Genomic DNA, 24085 nt, shown 5'->3' with positions numbered 1-24085 from the left:
AAATAGAAAGGTTCACTCCCCTGGGAAAAACATGCAGGTGGGAAATAGGTATGCCTGGTGTCCAGAGGCAAGATGGACAGGAAACTAAATGAGCAAGTCAGTGAATATGGAAAGGTGTGTCAGAGAAAGGAGGCCAGAGCAGCACTGCATGAGAAACACCACAGAGACCATGGAAAAGATGAGAGAAAACACTGATCTGCAAATGACACAGCTACATAAAAGATAGAACTTTAAATCTGGGCTGAAAATGAATAGCTGGCCTTGCATGGACCAGTAGAGTCTCCTTTTCTGAGCTGAAAGCTGTTCAGAGTCAGAGCAACAGTCCAAACTCTCAAACTTTCATATTTAAGCTCCCAGAGCCATGCAGTGAATTTCATAACCAGTCTTCTACAGAAATAAAGGAAAGGACAAGTCCCAACTTCCTTAAAATAACTTGATAATAAAATATTTGGTTTAACTAAAAAATTATACTAATGTGACTGCAAAAGGATACAGCTGTAACAAAGGGCACTGAAGGGTACAGCATAGGTGTAAGGGCTGCACAGCAACACTTCAGAAAAATAAGAAGTCTTTAAGCAACATTTACTTTGAGTTAATGCGTATAACGTTATACATCAGCTGAAACACTCATTCTCAATTGTTCTAACTTTATATAAAGAGCCAAGCAGCTCATGATCTCTAGTGCAGTGACAACTGGAAGCAATTCTTCACATGCTTCATTTATTTAGAAATCCAGGGAAAAGAGTGAATTGTATTGCTCCACATCCACAACACAAACATAGGAAAATAAATACCATAGTTAGAGATTAAACAAACATGCAGACTTCTCCTCCCCCTCCCATGCATATCTGCAGCTAAGTATTGCTGTAAAACTGCAAAGCCATGAGTGAAGAAAAGAAAAGCTAAATCTGCAAAAACAGGAACTAGAGGTAGAGATTCAATAAGTGGTGCAATTTAGGTATTTTCTCCTCTGTAAAATGGGAACACATCTGTTGGTTGTTCTGAACTAGAAAACCACATATTCAGTTCCTGTAACTCGTTGAACTGAACTCTCTTTGACGCCCAGAGGAGCAGCAGAACTACAGAATCTGTACACTGCAAATAAGTGTGTGCAAATGTCTGGATGATGCAGGTCTATATACTGTGACTCTCATATTCACAGCTATCTAGATAGATATCTGGTATCTGGAGTGACAGAGATCAAAAATTACGTAACTACATGGAGAAGACATGGAGGAAAACAGTCCTTTCACAATGTTCCAAGTGGATTCCAAGAATGATCCCTAGTCCCAAGTAGTCAAATAACCCTTAGATTCCTCAAACCAACTAAGTCACTTGTTAAAAGTAAGTATTAGTAATAAACTAATCCTAACATAATGAAAATTCTAACAGGAAAATAATCACAAAGTAAGTGCAATGAAACAAATGAAATTATTCTCATAAAATCTAAATATACAGTAACTTTGTCCATTATGGACTGACTGCAATATATTTGAGACTGCACAGGACAAGTCAAAACACTGTTATGACATTCCAAATCCAAGAAAGATGTGATACTGCCCAAAAGGTTTAAAAAAGGCCTCAGAGAGAGGTATCAGGTCAAGAGCATTTGAATTCCCTACAGCTTCACAGAAATACTTTCTACAGGATCACACAATTATTAGTCTTTTAGAGATGCTCTGTACATAACTATCCTTTACTGAGGTGTGAAAAGACTCAGCTTTCTACTCTATAAAGAATTTAAAAGCTATTTGTATGCATTAAAATTAGCTTTAGACTTTAATTTTTTTTTCTGCTTCCTAATTTAATTTTTTCCCTTAAATCCTTTAGTTGGATTAGTTTTTCTATTTTTTTTTTTTTTGAAGAGCAACATACTGCCAGCTGTCTGGAAAATGCTTCAGACAGACTTAAAGAACACTATCAGTTTGTGGAGAATCCAAACTCTATTAACTCTGAGCTAGGAACTGAACTAGGAATTTGATGGTGCAAAGAGTTGCTGTAGGGGCAGCAATGCTTCCCTCTCTAACAGATAAACAATTTTCAGAATTCATACCTTATAAAAGGGAACATCTCTGACAGCCGAAGACCAGTTTTTGTCTCTTTTACAAAAGCAACAGAGGAATTTGCAGCAGAAAACTGGGAAAACTTGAATCTGATTTAGTTACCCTTTTATTAGAAGGTCAAAAGGTTCCAAGAAGCTTACATCAATATTTCTTCAGATAACAATACATTCCTGCAAACTGTTAGGATTGTTTGTGCCTAAATTGTTAAAAATCATCTTTTAATGCAATTATTTGCTTTGACTTTGCTATGAGACCCCTGAATCTAAATTTTAAGCATGACATAGTTTTCTGTTTGTTCTAAACAAATTTGATTAAAACCTGTCTTATGTGAATGGCAGCCCCTTCCAAGCACACTGTTAAATGTTATAAACAGAGTGCTTAATACTTACAAGCTTATATTAAATTGAATTTGCAGCTCAGCTTTGAAGAACAACTTCTATCCAGACTAAGCTCTTTATCCTTCCATAGTTCAAATGAGAAACTTCAAGCAAATACATATAATGTATTTCTCATCTGAGTTTATTACTGCTATTAAAAATGTGGCTTGTTTGCCTTTTTCCTCAATTACATTTGTTATATCTTCACCTGACAGGTTAAGGAAATTTTTCTTATTTTCTATGTGCAAGAATACTTGTAAATGCCTCCCCACCAACAAAATGTACATTAGATGTTTAATGCCTTTTTATCTGCTCACACTCATATGGATGAAATGGTTAAAACTAATGAACAACATATAATTCTATTCAGGGATTTTGGCCCCACTTGTAAATCTGTCTAATCTCTAAGCATAGAATGGGTCAAGTCACACCACAGACACTCAAAAGCAGTGTACCTTTCCTGCTGTCATAGTGGAGTGGAATACACAGACTGCATTAGAGGGTATCCACCCTCCATCAGCAACCATACACTCTCTGAAATTAAATCAATGCCTTGTGGATGGATACATGATGTTTTAACACATCTGTTAATGGAATTTCCTTAACAATTCCCTCAGTATAAGAATCTCCTGTTACTAAAACACCCGAACTACCTGTTGTAATTTTTGCTAAAAGCTTGATTTGAGACACTTTAACAGAAAGAGAGAGCATGAGTTCTGTTATCTAATCAGCACAAAACTTTTAACACTCAACTTCATCTACTGGTCACAGCTTCAATACTAAGAACATTTACAGGAGTGTGTCTCTGGTTTGGGATCATGGTCAAGTTTTCTTTCTCTACACAAATTTCCTCTATACTAATGCTAACACACAATGAGATAAAATGAGGTTCCACTTTGGTTTTTTTTTGCAAAAACTTCAGTCAACGTCCATTAAGAAAAAGGCTTACTGATATCATTCTCTCTAAATCAGGGGAGCAATTTTAGACACAGCAAAAATAAGCTTTAAAAATTGGCACCAGAGACCACAAACTGAGATTTTATGCTCCCCAAGTAAATTACAATGTCTAAAATAGTTTAAATTTAAAATATATTATTATTTGTATATAAGCAACTACAACAAATTAGTATTTCTTCATATACAGACTATTTTCATTACATTACTCTACATTTATTCAGTCCAATACATTTGACTTCTGTCATGTAGTTCTGAAAAAAAGAATGTGGTACAGGAACATCTGTTTTCTCATCTCCAAGAAATTTCGGGGTTATCTGATTAGCTTTTCACCTGGACAACTGTCCTCATCCAGTCAGTGCTCTTTGTGGGAGAGCAGCATCTGATCCACACCTCCCGCTGAGGGCCGGCAGCTCAGCCAGGATGGGGCTCCCCAGTCCCTCTCCTGTCTGCCACTGACCCCCAGTGGTTTCACCTATATTTGCTCTGCCTCACTGTTCACAGACTGCTGCTGCTACTATGGAATGATGCTTGGATCATGCTAGCACATCTGAAAGCAAACAAGACCCAGCATTTGGATGACCACTGTTTCACCGCCACCAATCACAGAATCAAAGAATGATTTAGGTAGAAAGGAGCCTCTGGAAGTCATCTGCTTCAATAAGCCCTGATTGGAGCAATTCAGACTGCTCAGGACTTTATTCAGCTAGATCAAAATTCCACAGACTGAACAGTCTGTTCCAATGTCTGTTACTCTCAATGATAAAACGTTTTTTTCCCTTATTTGTTTAGAATTCCCCTTGTTACAACTTGTGTTCAGCTCCAATTGGCTCAGTTACACAAGCTAAAGAAAGGAAGCAGAGGAAGAGGCAGCTGTTCCCAGAGAAGAGAATCCCTCCTGAGACACTGTCCAACCTCCCTGGCAAAAGGAAATGTTTAGTTATGTAAGTCTGATCTTCACTCATCTGTACCTTTGAGTACTGGCAGAAAGATCAGGTCCCAACTACAGCATAATTCTACTTCTAAGAAAGAAAGTTGTAAACAAAAAAAGCAAACCCCAAAAGGTCACCTCTGGAATAAGAGCACTTGTCAGTTCACAAAACCCCACTGAGTTTTCCTTTAGACTTTGTTATACAGAATGCAAAATTCCCAGATGAATACTTACAGGTAAGTATTCTTTTACAACAAATGTTTCACAGCTGGAAGAGACTTAGCCTATTCTATTTTTAACTTGAAAAATAATCTAATGAAATTTAAGCATTTACATAATGTGATTTTAAGATAACCATTATTTAAGTAATTGCTGATCATGCACAAATAGTTTTAAAGAACAACAACAAAAAAATCTTACTGCATATAAGAAAATGCCCATTAATAGAATCATCTAAATTTAACTGGATAGATTGTCCATAATTTTTTCCAAGACTACTGGCTCAATCAATGAAACTAACATTCATCTTAAAGTTTTCCATACATATCATACTTGCAGCTCTACCCAATATTAAGCAAGAAATCAACAATTTCATCCTTAAAGCAAGTACATGTAATAAAAATATACCTGAATGCAGAGTATTTGGTAAAATCTGAGCTGTCTTCAATGTTCCATTGGTTTGTGTTGATTTTAGGGCCAGTCTAACATTCAGCATGCCAACAACAATGAATAAGCCTAATGCATTACGTAAGTGTAAGCTGATTAAATCCTTGATCCTGAAGCCACCTCTTTTCCCCCTCCCCCTCTGATTTAAAACTTAGCACAATTGAAAATCTTAGTTTTAAACATTTCCAAAACCCAATTTGTACCATTTTTAGCATAAAACCCATTACAATTTTACATTACTATAACACCCCCAGGTTTTAGTTTTTCTTCTATTTTCATAAACCTGGTATTTAATACACTTTATTTCCTAAACCTGATAAAAGCCCTTTTTAAAGTGATCAGTTCCCCAACAAATTTTAATTTTGTGGTCAACTTTTGGGATTTAAAAAAAAAAAAAAAAAAAAAGAAAAATAAGTGTCCTGAATGGAATGAAGATAGAAGGGTTATTTAAGTTATCAGGTCTGAGCTTTACCCACAAAACTCACAGCAAATTCAAATCAATAGAGAGCCATAAAGCTTAGCCCTGGCAAGAAGTGAGACTGTAAGGCATTCTGCACATGCCAGTCCTAATTTCCAAATATACTATATCCCAAATGTAGTATCTGAGCTACAACCCACACAGAGGAGTAGATCAGGGGAGGTCATGAAAGAGTTATGTTCCCCCAGCACTTTAGAGCACCATGATCTCACTACATTGTCAATATGACAATGGCAGCAGGATAAACGGATCCATGCAACAGAGGGTATCAGCCAGTGTTCTCTACAGAAAAGGAACGTAGAAAGCAATACATGATTAACTGCTGTGAATAGGGAAAAAATTCTTTCCCCTAGGTCCACAAAACAAGCTGCAAAGAGCTGCAAACTGACTGAACAACTCTATTGCTACATGGGAGAGTGTGTGATTTTTAAATGTTAATTATCAGGCAATATACAAGCATAGAACTGTTGAATCTGCACAGCTGGTTTTAAGATTCTCAGCTTGAAAAAACTGATTTGTCTGCTTTTAAACTTGAAGTATTATTTTACTCTGAGAAAGACCCATACGCACATTTGTAAAGTGACAGTGCTTTATTGAGATAATATAACTATGTATTGGTGAGTTCAAAAGTATTTACTGAAACTTTAAGCTGACTATAGCTGGAGTGTCTTGGTAAAGGCAGCAGAATGGCCCTGAACAAACAAGACCAGACTATGCTTTGCAGAATCTTCATTAGTCTTGAAGATAAGACAAGAGAGAAGAAAGTAAGAAGAGTTTCAGCTCAGAAGTAGAAGGATTTTAAGCCATGTTAATTTTGAAAGAGATATACTATGTTTTATGTATTAAAAAAAAATGTTGAAGCCAGGAATCACAGGTTGCCTCTGGTATGTAAGCTGTATTTTAAATTAGAAACCTAGTCATATATTAGTCAAAAAACCTCCATGTGTAGAAATGAATCAAGCGCATAAAAACAGTATAAAGTGATGGCTCTGAGGGGTATGCAAGCTCTTCTACCAGCATCTGAAAAATCCCAATTCATAGATACATCCTCATATTTCAACATATAACAGTATGTCATGAATCAGTACCAGTGAGATAAATCAAGGAAAAGATATGTGGACAGGCAATATAAGTGTGAAAGAATAATGTAGCTTGTTTTTACTTCACACAGAATGAATACAACAGATTAGAACATGAATTAATAAGACTCCAGAGCTTCTCACATCACACAAGTTCTTTCTAGACAGAAAGTTCAGAGTAGCTGATGAAAAAGACACATTGTCCCATTCACTTTCTAACAAAATCAAAGCTAAGATCAATATATTTTTCCCCAGTTTCCATCATTACACACCTTGAAAAGTAGTAATTTTTAAAACACAAAATATTTATCCAAACCTTTAAGATTGATTACATACCCCGTTCTCTGTTCGTTTCTCCACAGGTATATTTATACCATTTCTTTGATTTTGGACTTGACGTACACCTAAAAGTAAATCATCACTCTTAGTGCAAAGTTCAGTTTTCAACACAAATACATTTTACTCTCCAGTCTGTTCTCATATGTTCTGAGAATTCTGTTCAAGAATTTGTATCAAACTTTACCTGTGAATTTTCATTCTGCCAGTTCCAACTCTTTCTTAGTAAAGTTACTTTTTGTAAGCAGTGAATCAGCAGAAATAAAGCCTTCACTTCACAGAATTCATCAGATAAAAGTACAGATATGCAGCTCTATTTTCCTGGCTTCTCTTTAGGCAAAATGTCATGAAGGGCAATGTACTCAAGTTTTGTATTTTGTGTCCATAAGAAGCAGTAGCTTCAACTGAAAACATCATAAATTAATATAGTAGAGGAAGTTTTTCTAATGTCTAACTATTAAACAACTTTAATCTAGAAATCTATCCATAGCTCAATGATGAATTCAAAAGCCTTGCAAGCATGGTTCAGGAGCAATGCTTTCCTTGTACATTGAAATTCTTTGGCTTTAAGTGTATTTTAAATTTCTTAACTTAATACTTTATATGTGTATTGCCCAAAGGATAACAGACTATTGTACAAAGTACCTAATTAATACAAAATTCCCTCACACATTTTTGGGTCTGCTATTTCTGCATTCAAAACAAGCACAAACCACTTAAAAATAAAAAGCCTCAGCTGAAAGCAATAAGGACTCAGCAAAGACTTGAAATCCTGTTGTTAAAAGTAGTCAGATTAGTTGAATGAGTCAGGATAATCTGGGCATGCAAACACACCTCACTGAGACACCTTTCCTGTCCTTCAAACAGTCTGACAGCCAGTAAGTCTACAATGCACAGCCTCAAAACTCTTCTCATAGATTAAGCACAGTCTACACCAGTAAGTTCAGAATGCTCAAACACTTGCATTTTTTTTATTCTAGTCTTTTAAGAAACCCCACTTCATAGTGGGGTACTGTTCCATATAGACACTTATCCTATAGAACCAAGCAGACCAGCAATTTTTCAAGATACAAATTTTCACGACTATTAAATATACCTCCATGAAAAACTGAGAAAGCAAAGGTACTGAAACCTCTGCCAGTGATGTTTGTAAAATAGATCTGAGTTTTTAAAGGAGGCAAAGAAGAAAAAGGAACCATTCTACCCTCTCAAAATGTAGGGACTTTCAACAAGAAAAAAACTACATCAAGTCTCTAAATATCCACTAACTTTTTTAGATCCAAATTAAGCAGAATACAAACAGATCTTGCTGTTACTCAACAGACTGGTAAAAATTATTTTAAAGAAGAGAACTGGTGCACAAGAACAAGAAAAAGTGCCCCTGGGAAGGTTCAAAACAGCTTTGGTACAAGAAAGTTTTATTACATATAACCACTGAGGTTCACTGAACGAACTGAAAACCAAACTCCCTTCAGAAATCTTTTAAAATCTGTCTCAGTGACAACACTACAGGATAAATGCACTTACTCTGTTCATTGCTTTCAGCTGGTGACTCTTCATGACGAAGAAAAAATTTCACCTCTTCCCTGCGGGGCCCCCACTTCTGCAGGTGGTCATACATCATGTGATCAAAGGGTATGGGGCGCTCTGCAAGCACACGACCAAAAAAACCTCATCACAACTCCTTAAAACCAAGCAGGATTATACAGAACTCTTATTAATAGTCAGAATGTCCTTTTTGGTAGCAATTCAATCCATCTGATGTATTTTGTCTTACATGAAGTCTAAGCAACAGGCACCCACTGAACGTATGGTATTAAAAGCTGGCCTGTTCCTGTAACACAGCTCACTGCTCCACAGGACTACAGAACCAGCTTGCAAACCCATACCAGCGTTTAGGAACCCTAATTTAGGAAATAGCAACTTTGCTCCCCATCAACACCAAATGGGCCATTTGTTCTATTATTAAAATGATTCATTCGATTTGAACCTCTGGGTTTCCACACAGACACAAACCCTTAACATTATATTGACATTTCATCTCCTAAGAACTTGAGCAGGTATTCCCTCTCTAACACACTTTGCTACACATTAACTTCCAGTATATGTGAATTACAGGCAACTCTTTGAACAAATAAAGACCAAGTTCTTTGCAACAGTCAGTCTCTGTGCTTCTCCCCAAGAAAACATTTGCATATAGTAATTATTTCTTCTAAATTGATCATATATATTGTTATTAAGAGACTGCACACGATGTATTTAGTATTTCAAAATGAAGATACATTTAAGACAAGTTTTTCACTGCTTCCATAATTACACTTGCATTTTTTACCAGGTGTTTTTATTAAGATAATAAAATACCCATTTTAAGATCTAATACTAGCTAAGGTACCAAAATATATCTTCTAACCAGAATAAAATTTTATTATACTATATACTCTACTTTGTTGTTAAAAGCAAAGTACTTTTGGCTTCCAAAATCCAAACCACACTATCTCCTACCAGGAAAAGTACCTCTAAAATATGTTATCCATTTCATACTTCACTCATTTGACATGAGAAGACAAAACTATTCAAATATATAAGAGAAATTTTGGGAAAAGCTTGGGAAAACCAATTCACAAATATACCCTTATGTAATGAAATTTACTTAAATTTATATTCATGACGAACTACATAGATGTACATGTCTTGATACTCCTAGGATACTTAATTGTTAAAAACCAATGCATTTTAATCAATTGTTTTACAATGAATTTAGTACAATAAACTTTTGTCGAATATGTCATGTCAAGTAGATGTGTGATTAACAAAATTTAGCCACAGTTAAATCTAGCTGCCTGCAGTGAGGAAGGGTCATTCAAACCACAAGCTAATCACATTCATCAGGTGACTGGTTATTTATCTTTCTTTAAAAAAAAACCTGCCCCCCCAAAAAACTCAACCCCCCCAAACCAAACCAACAACTAAATTTAAAAAATTGATTATTTGTTTCACTTCTTCCTGTTCCTCACTCAAGTGGTGTTGTAGAAACATTGTCAATAATGTTTAAGCACATGAGAATAAGGTCAGTGGCTTATTACTACTCAGTTCTTGAAAAGGAATTTTAAAAGCATGATTTTCAGGTTTTTCAACTCCTAAAGTAAAGTAAGGTTTCAAGTGCTTTGAAGCATATCCACTAAAATTGCAGCATGAGTCTTCTAAAGATCACTGAATGTAAAAATATTTAAGTGGTTTAGTTCAGAGACTTCAGAACACAAGATATGAATCTTTAAGAATTTCTCCCAAACAGAAAAATTGCTAGGCAAACCCAACTGCAACAGGGCTGGACTAATTATGGAATGGTGAGGAGTAGCTGCAGCTTCACTCCTGGTTGAGCTGGTCTCCCAAAGAAAGTAAGGCCTGATCCCAGGAGCTAGTCAAAGAAAGGGGTGTCATTTACATAATGCACCTTCGATAATTAAGACTAATATCTTTCAAAGAGAGACAGTGGAAAGAAATGGCAAAGATGTTTTCTACTAGTTTAGCAGTTCATTCACAAAACCAGTTTGGGGTGTTATCCTAAGGTAGAGAGAAAACAGGTTAAAGTAGTAACAGCATCATCAACATCAGTGAAAGAATGAAAAGAAAGATGGACCAGCACCAATCATTCTGTGCAACCTAGCTACACTAAACAAATTCAGGAAACAAAGAGGAAGAAGAAATGGACATTAACACTTAACACAAGACATGGTAAGAATTGAAATCCCCATTCCTTCCTACAGTTTGAATCCCTTAAATCTATAAGAAGTGTGAGAAGAAAGCATGATTTTATATTTGTAGTATAATAGTACAAGAGATATTTTCTGAAAACCCCTGTTAAGAACCAAAATCAAATCAAAACAAAGATAAACACTACAGTTAAATTTTTCCTGGTTGTTATAGCTTCAGAAATATTTGTCAGTAACTGTTTTTTCAAAACTATTTTAAACTTTAATTTTAATTAAAGAAAAAAAAAAGTAGAGAGCATTCTGAGAGTGTGAAGAAAACATTAAATAGGAAAATGTGTGTAATAAGCTGGATTCCTATACTTTAGCAACACATCAAAAATTATTTAGAGAACATTTGTTTTCATGCACAACAAAGCAGAAAACCATGCTAAATGCATACATCCATACTTACCTGAAAAAACTGCATTAGATTTTAAATTGGATGAAGATTCTACAATATTTTTGAGAAATGAGCTGTACTACTTTCCTTTTAGCAAAAGTTTTGAGGATGGGCTAGTTTTAAGTATTCCAAAACAAAACACCCTGTAAATCTGACACACAGACACTGCACCAATGTTTCAGAAAAGAGTTGCAAAATTCTTCCAGTGGAGCTACAAATCCACCACTTAAAAGTAAGTTTCAGTCTTCAAAATCTGTTTCCATCCTGATTTCAAGGATCCTGCTATGTGAAATAAACATGTTTATGCCTCCTCGACTTGAAACCAGAATAAAATATAATGGATTTGCTCCATAGGGGAGTTTGCTGCGATATCTGAAATTAGTTTTTCCCTGCTCAGGTTTGCAGAAGTACACTCAGAGTAAAAAACTATTTCTTTCACACTCTCTTGCCTCCTATGTTACCACGACACTGAGGAATCCCTGTTATGACCAGTTGCTGAAGGGCACTCCAGGTGTAAACGAACTGAAAAATTCAGTACTGGGTGGATTTAAAGGTTGTAATCAATTCTCTTGTAACATACATAATTCCAAGTTCCTGGCCTCACACCTGTCTTTGACCCTCCTTACCAATTACTATTTGCAATAACAGGGGAATGAGGAAGAACATTCTGGTTTAGTCTCCTGTTACAGCATCAGAAATCCTTGCAAAAAGAGTAAGCTCCAAACTGACAAAACCTGATATATGAGGCACAAACGCTACTGACTTTTTCAACTACTGCTCATCTCAAGAAACTGGAAAGGAGAGGGAACAGAGAATGAAACACCAAAATTAAATGGGAATAAATTAAATGCTTAGTCCATGCAGGTCTGAGAATAATCAGTTTCTTGACTCTAATGCAAACAACACCTAAATTATTTTACAACTCTTGTGAAGCCCTCAACCATTTCTTTGCCACACAAAAGCAAAGAAATGAAAGCTACAATAATAACTAAACCAATGTTTTCCAACAGCTAAACTACTGTAATCTTCCTCTGCACTGTAGAAATCTTACATAATTTTTGGATTTAGTAACATTTTTCGGGAAGAAAATTAGTCTCTCATCCTCTAAAAATAAAATCAAGTGTTTATCATCTACATGTACATACACATTCAAAACAGGAGGACTATTAAAATAGACAGTATATTGTTAGAGCAATACAGTTGAGAAAGGCTTTTGGGCATGCAAACTCTTATTTGTACCTGATGATAAGATTACAGTCCGCAAGCCCCAGTGCTTTGAATTTGAATAGAGATGCATTATTCAGCTGGGCTACCTAAAAGAAGCTGTGGCTACCTGTAGAGCAGAGGAGTTAAGCACAGACTCTCTCTTATGGAGGGAGTTGTCATTTGTCATTTGTGCCACAGGGAGAGACTGCCAGGAAAACAGACCACTTACAGTGTGTGACTAAATCTATAGTGTTTTTTTCAGCCCATGATTTGCTGTATTAACTTCTGTTTTGAATTTTAGTTTTCAAAATGTCCTCTGAAAGAACACTTGCAGATCTCTTGAGGATAAGGGTGAGGGATCAGAGACAGTGTAATAAAAGAGATAAAATATGCTTTTCCACTGGCACAACATGCAGCAGTTTTACTGCAAATTGCCTCACACTTCCCACTCAGAACCATAGTTTAAAGTTGGTTGTTGTAACTGTCACATTTAACTGTTCAGATTCTTGTTTTCTACATCAGATCTCCGCTCCAGGCAAAATTATTTTTACAAATTTCTGTTGAAAGACTTCAATTTAGCTCTCAGAAGAAGCAGACAGAAAAATTATCATATATATACGCCCAGGTCATCCCACTGAGAAATCTATGTACCCTAGACTTTGGGTCAAGAAGCTGAGGTCACAGATTATCTAACAGCATCCTACATTTAAGAACAATGAAATAAACATTTGTGCTGAAAGTTCCATCAGAGAGCCTTAAAACAAATGTGTAGGATATCATTTTTGCTGACACTACAGGTCAAAGACCCAGAAACATAAGTGAGTGTTTCATTTTTTTCTTTCATTCTCTCCAGTATTTTCTACTCTACACTTCAAGTGAAATAGATCTATACAGTTATCACCTTGGGGATTTAGCAAGTAAAGCTACCTTTGTGAAAGCACCTTCATGTCAGTTTTACCAGAAGCTCAGGTAGAAGCTCTGGGCAGGCCTCTGCTCCCTCACCTAAGTGTCTGTATGTAGATATCCCCTTCAGAAAACTGGGTGAGATTAAAAGGAATTAAACAGAATTAACAGAAAACAACCAGCTAAAACAGACATCTCCTTATTCTATTCACAGTAATATCCAGATCTCCACTGACTTTAATGGGATCAAAGACAGATAATTCTCAGAGCAGATACACAAAATTTAGTTTTAGTCTCTCCATTGCAATTTCATGGATAAACTCTATTTCCCACTTTATAGAAGTTTGTAGCTTTTGATATCTAACACTGAGAAATAAAATATTACATCCACAGATGAAATATTTTCTCAATCTTAAAAGTTATCATAGAAAACCCGTGCTTCTAAGGTCCAAGGTTTGCAAGGTTTAAGTGTTCCAGGAAGATGCTCTCGATCACTTTTCTAGTTTCCAGTCACTCTTTAAAGCTAGTTGACAACATTCTTCCCTACATTTTTAAAGAAGTATACCTTCAAAGTATTGTGAAAGCAAAAAAATAAATAATACCACATATGACACTCACTGACAAGAGACTGGAAAATATTAGGAATATCTGAGTGCAGTTGAAGTCTGCAGATCCATTTTAGAAATCTGTGATGCACTTGGTATCATAGACTCCATAACCTAAATTTCCAATTTGAAGAAGTCTTAACCATTTTTCAAGTTTTATGCTTAAACATAAGTCTTCTAACTCAGTGTGTACTGAGTTTGTATTCCTAGAATTACAGGCACACAATTCTTAACCCTTCTCTGGTTCACTCTTGCCTAAACTCCATGTTTCCACTCAGGTAGGAAATGACATGTTCAGGTACCTTTTCCTTTTACAAAGTCTTAGAACAGTTTAGAAAAAGAAGAGGAGGAAAATATTCTGGACTGCCATTATGTAAAAGCTCCAAAGGCATCAGAATAATGCCTGTTGTGTTTGTCTGGCCAAACAGGCCCCAATCAAAATAAAACACCTTTATACAAAATTTAGGAATTCAGTATCAAGTTATGACCTCATCAGCCCTTATACAAAACAAATTACATTAAATAGAGGTCATTTAAAAACTAAGATATAAGAATGGGGGATTGGAACTAGATTAACTGTAAGGTCCCTCCCTATCCCAACCCTTCCATGCTCCTATTCTATGATTCTATGAACATGTTTTGTTATCCCATCCACCAACTCTGCTTCCATCCATACATTGATAAACAATAACCTGGAGGTTTGTACTACATGCAACTACAAGAATCCATTTAAAAACAGAATCTGCTGTGCATGGATTTTGACACATTCCTGAAAATAACTGCCTGCCTCATGATTCTGTGAAATAATAATTGCAACACAAATAGGATAGGGACACTACTGCTCCTAGAGAGGCTGGCAGATCTTTGAGAGCAAATATTCACAAATAAGTGAGAGATACTAACTATGTCCCATTCTGCCATGGCTCTGTCCGTAGAGCATTTGCTATTCATGATACAGAAGGAAAAAATAATCTATACCCTTTCTTAAATTTCAGCTAGTGCTCACATGCTAGAAGTGAGGAAATAGGACTGGAAAGAATGCAGGTGGTGATCTGCACCCACTGACTGAAAAAATATCATCATGAGATTCCCTACTGTCATTTAAATACCCTCCATCCTATTAGAAAAACAAATACAGAACACTAACAGGCCTTACACATGCATTTCATCAAATACTTCATGCTGAGGAAGAAAAACAGAGCAGAGTCAAGAATTACATTAATCTCTACAATTATTTGAATTACCATCCTTTGCATAAAGGCTAATAGACTGGAAGAAAAAAGATTACAATACGTAATTGAAATAATTAGTATTATGAAGTCACTCCTTTTTTATAATTGGTGCACATATTAAAATCCATTTCCAGTGAACATTTCACTTACCATTTCCACGCCATACTTCAGCCAGATGGCAGCTTCCCTCTCCAGGCTCTTTGCAGAACTCCACTACATCGCGACAGGTTGTTTCTGGTGTAATTGGAACTTCTGTCAGAATCTGTTCATTGTTGCTCAGAAACACAGTTAATATCATCTGAAAGAAATAAAAAGAAGAGTGGCAGAATATTAAAAAAAGACAAGAGAGACATAAACAAGCTTATGGGTAATTTTTTCCCCCTCTGTAAATGGAAATGTATGCCTAGGATTAGCTACCACATTCCAAAATTGTTTCAAGTTTCCTGTAACTTTGACAAAGATTTAGTCCTTTGTGTTCATTTTTTTTTGACAGTACATTGAATTGACCCTTTTTTTTAATAAAAGTTGAGTTGAAATCCTTTAGTGCTGTCTGAAAATAAGGTTGGGAAGAAAGGAACAAGTTTCAGTTGTGTTAGTTGCTTGAAATCATAGCATTTAAATATTGAAAATAAATTCACACTTTGGCAAAGTAATCAGAAGCTTCAGGATGTACTCAAAGACAAGTATTCCTAAAATGCATTAAATACTTTGAAAGACACCGTACCCTAAGATCCTACTTAAAATTAAATGAATAATTTTATACATTCTCTCTGTACCTTAATTCCCATCTGTAGTGACAACACTGTTCTGTAAACAGTAGATGGAAAAGAGAGAAGAACATCATGTTTTAGAAGGCAAAAAATACTGTAATAGTAAGTGTCCCTAAAGAACACGACATAGTTAGTAACTTTACCTGCGATGGAAGTTCTGCCAGACCTTTCCCATAAATAAAATGTGGCGTCACATATAGAACCTAATAACAGCTCTTCATTAAATGAGCACTCTCCAGGTAAATAAAAGTTGTGCTCCAATTTGCATAGGCAACTCCTAAAAACATTCATAATACTTTTATCTGTGGGACACATACATCAGCCAGACTGGAGACTGACATTAATAACAGCTAGATACTGAGTAAGAGCAGTCTGTCTACTTTAGAAATAGACACAGGACAGATTCCAAGAAAGCCCAGGCTTCAAGCTCTCAGTCTCGTCAGTCCTCCAGGCTATTTCAGTCCAGGTTTCTACTCTCCCTCAGCCTGCCAAGTTTGCATGCTGTGTCCTGAAGTTTTCAAGTACCTACACTTCAACACAAGAAGCAGTCAACCAGAACTGAAAATACACCAGAATTCAGCCCCGAGTTTTTCCAATAGCAGCATAGAGGAAGCCATGGTAAAAGCTACAATACGAGCCAGAGGAAGCTACAGGATGCAGCCAACAGATAATACTGGAAGTGTCTGTAACCACCTACTGTAAACAGCTCAAAACATTATTGTTCCCCCAAAAGAAGATTCAGACAGTCTCAATATTCAGTGACTGTGGTTATGTAACAAGTGACTGATGGTGAATCTATTAGTGGAATTTGACCTCGTATTTAAGAAGAAAGAGTCACACACATGAACATAAACCAACAGGCTTAGAAGAAACCTTAAGAGGTCATCTAACGCAGTCTCTTGGCCTCAGGCAGGAAAAACTATACCTGCATTATTCTGCAGAGATGCTTGTCTAACCTGTTCTGAAAAGCCTTTCATGATGAAAATTCCACCACTTCCCTAAGCCATCCACCCCAGAAATCCAGGATTCCTGTTGCAAGAGGAAGTTTCTTAAAGCCTAGTTAAAGTTTTCCTTAGCACCATTTAAACCCCATAGTTCTTTTAGCCACAGGGGAAATAGAAAACACATTTTTCCTCCACAGTTAAATTTAAAGAACATGTAATATGTAAGTAAATTAAGTAACTTAAATAATACCAGTTCAACAAAGTTATTACTGCCAGTATTTCAAACATTTTCCCCATAGCTCTTGATAGCAGTTTCAGAACAAAATCCAAACTTCTGAAACTTTTTGAGAATATCAGGTGACCCTGGCTTTACTGCCTCATAATCATGTGTGGAAGACCTGTTTTCCTGGTTTGAAAAGATATACAGAATGTCTTAACATCACATGACTTTACATGGCATCCAGGTTTTGATTTCCTTATTGCTGTAAGAGTAACACCAGCCCAGAAAACTTGTTTTATATCTTCAAGATTATCTATCTGCTTCTGTAGACAAACTGAAAGAGGAGCCCTGTAGATGTGAGTTATCCTATTAATCTCAGTCACTTCTCCATAAATTCCAATCTCAAGCACTACATGAACTCACAGTCCCCTTGGCAACACCAGGACAAAGTTTGCTGTACCTCAGTCACACCACTTGACTCCCTCAGCTCACAGGGCATCAGTATTGTCCTCTGCAAAGCTGGGTGGCACAGTTTCATTCCAGGGAAAGGTATCTCACTAATGAGGAAGCGAGGTGCTGCAGCCAACAACTGTCATAACACTTCTCAAAGAAACTTGATTAAGTAAGGATTTGTTTTTAACAGGTTGAGTAATACTAAAGGAACTGCAACACTGTGCTGCAAAACAAATATCCTGAAACATACACAGCAAGACTCGAAATATTAAACATTATTACAATGCTAATTATATATATATATTGCAATATTAATTACAATTTCAAGTCAATGTTATACCTGTGCCTGTTTGTGGTGGGAAAGGGTAAGAATCAGAGGTACTACATGGTGATAAAATAGAAATAAGCATTGATGGAGCCTGAAAATTTGCTGCTGAGGAACAAAAGTGAAGCATACACATGAAATACCCAAGTATACCCACTGAAGTAAACCAGTTACATGAAAAAAACATTCTTCACCAAAGATTAGGACACAAAACAACTAATAAAGTCTTTGATTTCTCATTTTAAATTGTTTTCTAAACAGGAGCAGCTGAATAAAACCTCTCTTGTAAAATTGTGACCACAACCATTGTAGCATTTCTTTGATCATCTCTCAAGTCACAGTTTTTAATACATGAACACAATGTCACACAACAGGATCAACCTAACACTCATAAGAAAATCATCTCAGGGATTCTAAATCATTACTTTTTTCCACAATAAACATCAAGCTCCAAACTTGACACTTCTTCCTTCTTACCACACACATGGGTATTGCCTGTTACTCCCCTCTATGGTTCCTGCTACCCAACCAATGGTTTGATTCCAAATTTCACAAATTCTCATTTATTTTCACTCAGTTTTTCTTTTTTTTAACCTTCATGCAAACTCCAGTGTATGCCATCACATTACAGGTCTTTTTCATACCAAAGAAGCTACAGCAAACCTCCCAAGCTGGCTTCTAAACTACTGTCATCTCACTTCCCAGGTGACAGATGACCTCCTCCTAGGACTTGGAATCAGTCCTCCACCCGAATCTTCTCTGTCCAACAGATCCCTGTCTAATACTTGCACGCATTGCTCTTAGCATGGTCTCTCCCCTTCATCCATTCCCTCTTCAAACCTTACTTCATGTATTATTTAAAGGATACATTTCATCATTCCTGCAGTTTCTCTAGGAGATAGAGACAGGGATAAACCTACAAGAACATTTTCCTTGCTTATTATCTCACCTCTTTCTACAGTTGAATAATGTCACCTACAAAACTTTCAATAGGCATCACTCACACTGACGACAGTTTTATCTACCTAGACCTGATCTCTTGCTAAGGAAACTGAAATGTTAGCAATCTTCAATTGACTCTTATGAATGCCTAGCTGTCAATTCAAGTTCTACAAGGCTCTAACACAGTCCTTAGCCATGTTTCTCCAATGATTCCCTAGATTTCATTCATCATAACACGCAGGTACCTAATCACCCTGAGCTGCAGTGTAGACATCTCTGACATAAACCATTTTCTCAGTCTTCTGTCTCAGATCTAGCTCTACTTTTCCTGTACCATATGTAAAACAGAGAAAGGTGTTTTTTTCCATAAAGTGGTCCAGCTAATGCTCTCAGTTTGCAAACTTGTAAAAAACATTTTCCAACATTTTGCTGGTGTGCCTTTTTCACTCATGATAACTGTCAAAATAAAAATCACTGTTCATGCCTATAGCCTTTACCCAGCTGCCTTTCTGTGTCAGTCTTGATAAGCATAATTTGTTTTCACTTTCAATCTTCTTTCTTATCCCTTTTCACTTTCTATCAAGAAATTTATGTCAAATTGGCCCTTTACACCTGTTTCTACTCTCCATGTGTTTTTAACATTAACAGGTGTTTTTATGGTTTTTTTCAGTGCTGTCCACCATGCCTTATGTGCACCTGCAAAGCAACCTCATTATTTTCCTTGGAGATCCTCCTTTGCTGTTCTGGCTAAAAGAACACATCAGACACAAGTCTAAGTCACTAATATGCTGCACAGTGCTGCCAACGAGGTGATAAATATTGTTTTGTCTCCTTAGACTTCTGTAAACATCCAGTTCATCGCTTTCTTCATCACTAACCAAGATTCCAAGAGCTGTGCCAAGGAGATACATGCAATTTATCTACCACAGCAGAGATCCCACTAGTGACAACTAAATGCCTTACACACAACTATACAAAAACAAATCATCTTTCAAATGGGTCTAATGGCCTTTCTTCTAAATGAGCTTGGTCTGGCTGTCCTAGAATCCACCTTGACCCCACTACTTGTGTTTTGCTATTTAAGTTACACTCCCTTAGTACAGTGTGCAATTATTTATGACTGCAATAAAACTAAACTGCCACCCCAAAGACAGCCAATGTAGCATGTTGATTCTTAGCTATGGTCTAGAAAGCCAAAATTCCAACTGCTGAACAAAGTCTTTGCCTCTGCCATTTTTCTACGTTTTTCTTACTGAAAAACCCAACCTTTTCTTTATCTTCAGCTAGTGAATTAAAAAAGTATACAGTTAACTAAATCCTCTTTAACAATTTTTATGGAGACAAGAACTACATCTCTCTCAGCTATTACCTCATGCTACCAAGACCCAAAACACGGCAGCTTGAGAAGAAAAGTTGTACACCCACACCTTCATTGCTTTATGCCCAAGCCAATTTACTAAGTCAGGCAGCTGATAATATTTATTGTAAAAACAACAAAGTCCATGGAAGTAGGCATTTCCTGATATCCTACTCACACCAAAATGAGGTATTTAAGCTATCAGAAAGGAACCAGACAAGTATTATTTCAGAACATGCTGAAACATTAGAAGTAAAAACAGGTTTAAGATTATGTTCTTACAGTAATATTGGCATATTCTACTACAAAAAAAGGAAGTGAGTTCTGTGGTTAAAGATGGCGAATATTCAGTTGGGCTTTTATTTTCCATCTAACCATTTTTTAACTTAAACCCACATTTCCAAACAAAACCAGAGTTCCTGGCAAAATCTGATGTGAAGATCATTACTTTTTCTACATGTAATTTTATGTCCATAATTTAAAAAAGAAAGACATATAGCAAAGTTTAAAAGCAAGATCACTCCAGCAAAACCCAAATTTAAAAAAAAACTCGCCTACATCCCAAGAAAATGAAAAACATGAATTTTTCTCTTTGTGCTATTATTCTTATGACTCAAATTTAGAATGCTTATATGATATTAAAGGTAGAGTGGATAAGAGAGAATTTTTTGAAAAACTTTTGTCAATTCAAGAATTATCCAACATATGACTGCAATTTAAAAATATACCAGATATTTAATATGGCTAAAGTCACTTGCTACTGTTTAGTCATATTAGACTCTCTCTTTACCTTTTTTTTTCATCTTTAAACCACCTAGAAATTTCACTGTGTAAATGAACAAGAAAAAAAACAAACAAAACCCCTTCTCTCCTAGCAGATCACTGAACAGACATTTCAAATACAAGGCTGACACACAATGAACTTAAAGTACAAAACAATTTCTGATAGAAATGCCAACTTCAATCCTTCTGTTGCACAGGAACTGGAAGGCATTATCTTCTCACCATGCATTTTCCCCTAACAAAGAGTTCCAAAACATTCATTCATGATCTTGCACTGCTTTGCCATGTCAGAGCTTTTAGCGGTGCCTAAAACTCCGAGATGAGAACAATCAGTGAAGACAAAACTTGTTCAAAGTGAATCTCTCTAGAATTGCTGAGACCTCAGCATGCCCCAAGAATTTTAACAACTTTTGTCCTGGATTTTGCTAACTCAGGAGTCCCAGGAGTTTGCTACTACAATAGAGTTTTAAGTGGAAATTCCAAACCCATATCTTACTGAAATGTCCTAGTCCTACCAACCAAATAAGAACTTTGAGTAAGACTAAGGATTTCTGCTACTAGAAAAATTATAGAATGAGAGGCAAGCAAAATGTGAATACTTACAAAAATCATCCCTTTGGTGATGAGATATATTAATATACACAACTTTGTATGCAGAATGGTCAGAAAAAAAGTTACAAGTTATCAATTACCTCATGCAAGTTTGCTTGCCTGGGATTCATGCTATTATATAAAACTTCCATCAGCTACACTTGTAGAAATTGTACATTTAAGCATTAAAGCAGTTTTCATTTTTGCTGCAGCAGGAACACAGCCCTTTTTATGATTATAGACTTAATTAGGTAAAACTTGAAGCAATTACATTAAAAAACCCACAGACTATGAAATTATAACCACAGAGCTGTTTGAATTAAAGCCATCTGAAGATCCTGTCTTGACTCAAGTCACGAGTATTTCTTTATACTACTGGGACTTCAGAAGAAATAAATCCAAGTTATTCACCAGCATGTTTTTCTCCAACAATGATTTATCTTCAGAATGAAGCTGTTACTTTAAAAAATAAATCTCTTGAAGAATTTCTTGCAGTATGTTTATGAGACTTAATTCAAATTAAAACATCAGGACATACAGCAAATGTATTATCAATTACTGTGGTTTTTACCAGAAGATTTCTTTACTCTAACATCTTCTTGTATCATTCCCCATATATGGTGTGAGAAATTACTGCAATCAATTTTCATATTTCTGAACAGCTTTCCTCACATCCTACTTATATTCAAGCTGTGTAAACTTAGAGTTCAGGACAAAATTTAAAGCCCAGTGATGTTTTTGACTGTATTAGTAAAATTCACGAAGGCAGTGCAACCAACAGACTTCAGCTTGCACAGAATAAAAAAATGAGCAAAATTTTCTGCCAAAATGTAGGCTTGTGAAACCAATAGTTCCTTAATACACTTTAAAATTTGAAGCCAACTGCCTCCATATGGCCTGCAAAAGAATCCACTAAACTGGGAGTGAATCTCAGACACAAAAATGTATTCAGCTATGGGCTACTAACAAACATTAAAACCTTAAATTTTACTATTGGTAAACTCAAGCATTCATGCAGTTACTCAAAAATATGAACAAGGTCATATTATTTATGGTCAACACTTTTGATTTTGATCAAATCTGAAAAGTTCATGCTGCCTAAATGTACTTCAATACACGTATCTCACAAAAGTTTTTTTTGCATCAGTTCATATGCTAGTTACATTAACTTGCTATTTTGCTATCACTGGGGAAAAAAAAAGGGATCCATGTTGAGATCCACCTTCACCATGCTCTGCAATAGACAACCTGCCCACAGAAAGCACAGCCAGGAACTTGTCAGACAATAGTTGTGCATAAAATTACTTCTCTTGCTGAAGCGCAGGAATAATTTAATTAAATATTTAACTCCTCTTACAGAGGAGTTTAACTCCTCTTTTAGAAATGCAGAAGTACAGATTTAAAACAAAATCTTATAAAAATGTAGGAAAATTTTGTTTAAGGCCTACATGTTGTGAAGGCTTAAAGAACTGACAGAACCAGAGATTTCCTCTCAGGATTTCCAGGATTGTTGCCTCTGCCCCTTTCATGAGCTGTCATGTGCAATAGCAGGTGTTCAACAGGACTCAGGCTGTTTCAAATACCTACACCTACCTGGTACTTATTTGCTGAGGGGATAGTTAGGACACTTTCTTTTCTTTGACAGAAAGAGAGCTACAGCATCATTGTAGATCTGCAATCTGAAGCCCCTTACACCTGCAGGGAAATCAGCCAGCATTTTTGCCAAAGGAAGGAGACAGCAACTATCATCAGCAAGACAGATCCACAAACTGTTAAATGAAAGGTTCACTGCAGTTCACTGAAAGACTTCAGAGCTCCAGGAAAACAACACCTACTGAAAATAATAGCAACTAAGAGTCCACTTGTGTAAACAACAAAAACAACCCACAAACTACAGGCTGTGAGAAGCAAGATATCAACAGGACTAAAAAAACAACTGACCTAACAAATGTTAAGTTTCTAGCATCTGCCTAGGACACAAGAGTGACATCACTTAGGCATTATAATCCTACATCAGATTTTAGACTACATTTTGCTATATAAGAAGTCAGAGTCAATCCACGGGAGTGAACCACTGCCAGATCTCCAGACATTATCTTTAGGGAAGCTGTTTGTTATTTATTAAAACATTTAAATGTCTTGTTTTAGATTCAGATAGTTCTGCTAAAATCAAGCAGGAGCTGAGATTTACATAAAATTTAAAAGGCGGGCAGTAAACTTATGGCTACAGCAGGGGAAAATGAGTATAGTTTAAAAGGGACAAGCGAAAAAAACAAAGATTGCATTACATATAAAACTGCTATTTTAGAAGAATATCTGTCCAAGTGCAATATTTATCATCATCAGCTAAAGCAACACAGCCTGAAGTTAGAGAAATCTATAAAAGATGCCTCTTGTGATGTTTTCTAGTGGAAAATATAATTTGGCACTTGCTACAGAATGAGTTCAACATCCCTGCATCATATTATCTTTTGGCTTGATTCCTAAATTGCTACATCTGGAGGAACAGCAAGAGATCTTGTTGTTGCTCCTTGACGCAAATAATTCTACCAAAGGACTGTCAAGACACCGGTTACCATGTAAGAGACTTTGGAACACAGGGATAATTCTAGGTACACTAACAAGTTCTGGCTGATAATATTTCTTCATCAGACAACACAGACTAAAAATGGACTTTTATTCTCCCCAAAACAAGGCTCTGAAATTTTGCTTTCTTTCACT

At 36.1% G+C, this 24085-nt stretch overlaps 1 protein-coding gene across 6 annotated transcripts in view; it reads right to left on the bottom strand.

The window, feature by feature from the left end:
- PPP1R13B (protein phosphatase 1 regulatory subunit 13B) overlaps nucleotides 1-24085 on the bottom strand; it is a 69502-nt gene that overhangs the window by 28550 nt on the left and 16867 nt on the right. For all 6 annotated transcript variants that reach the window (XM_064423195.1, XM_064423197.1, XM_064423196.1 and 3 more), the window contains exons 2-4: nucleotides 15130-15277; nucleotides 8412-8531; nucleotides 6885-6952 (exon numbers count right to left, since the gene is read on the bottom strand). In XM_064423195.1, coding sequence (XP_064279265.1) covers nucleotides 6885-6952; nucleotides 8412-8531; nucleotides 15130-15277 — 336 coding nt within the window. The remainder of the gene's footprint in view (nucleotides 1-6884; nucleotides 6953-8411; nucleotides 8532-15129; nucleotides 15278-24085) is intronic.

This window comes from Passer domesticus, chromosome 6 (genome assembly GCF_036417665.1).
Source record: "Passer domesticus isolate bPasDom1 chromosome 6, bPasDom1.hap1, whole genome shotgun sequence".
NCBI classification, from domain to species: domain Eukaryota; kingdom Metazoa; phylum Chordata; class Aves; order Passeriformes; family Passeridae; genus Passer; species Passer domesticus.
This window is presented reverse-complemented; position numbering and strand designations above follow the sequence as displayed.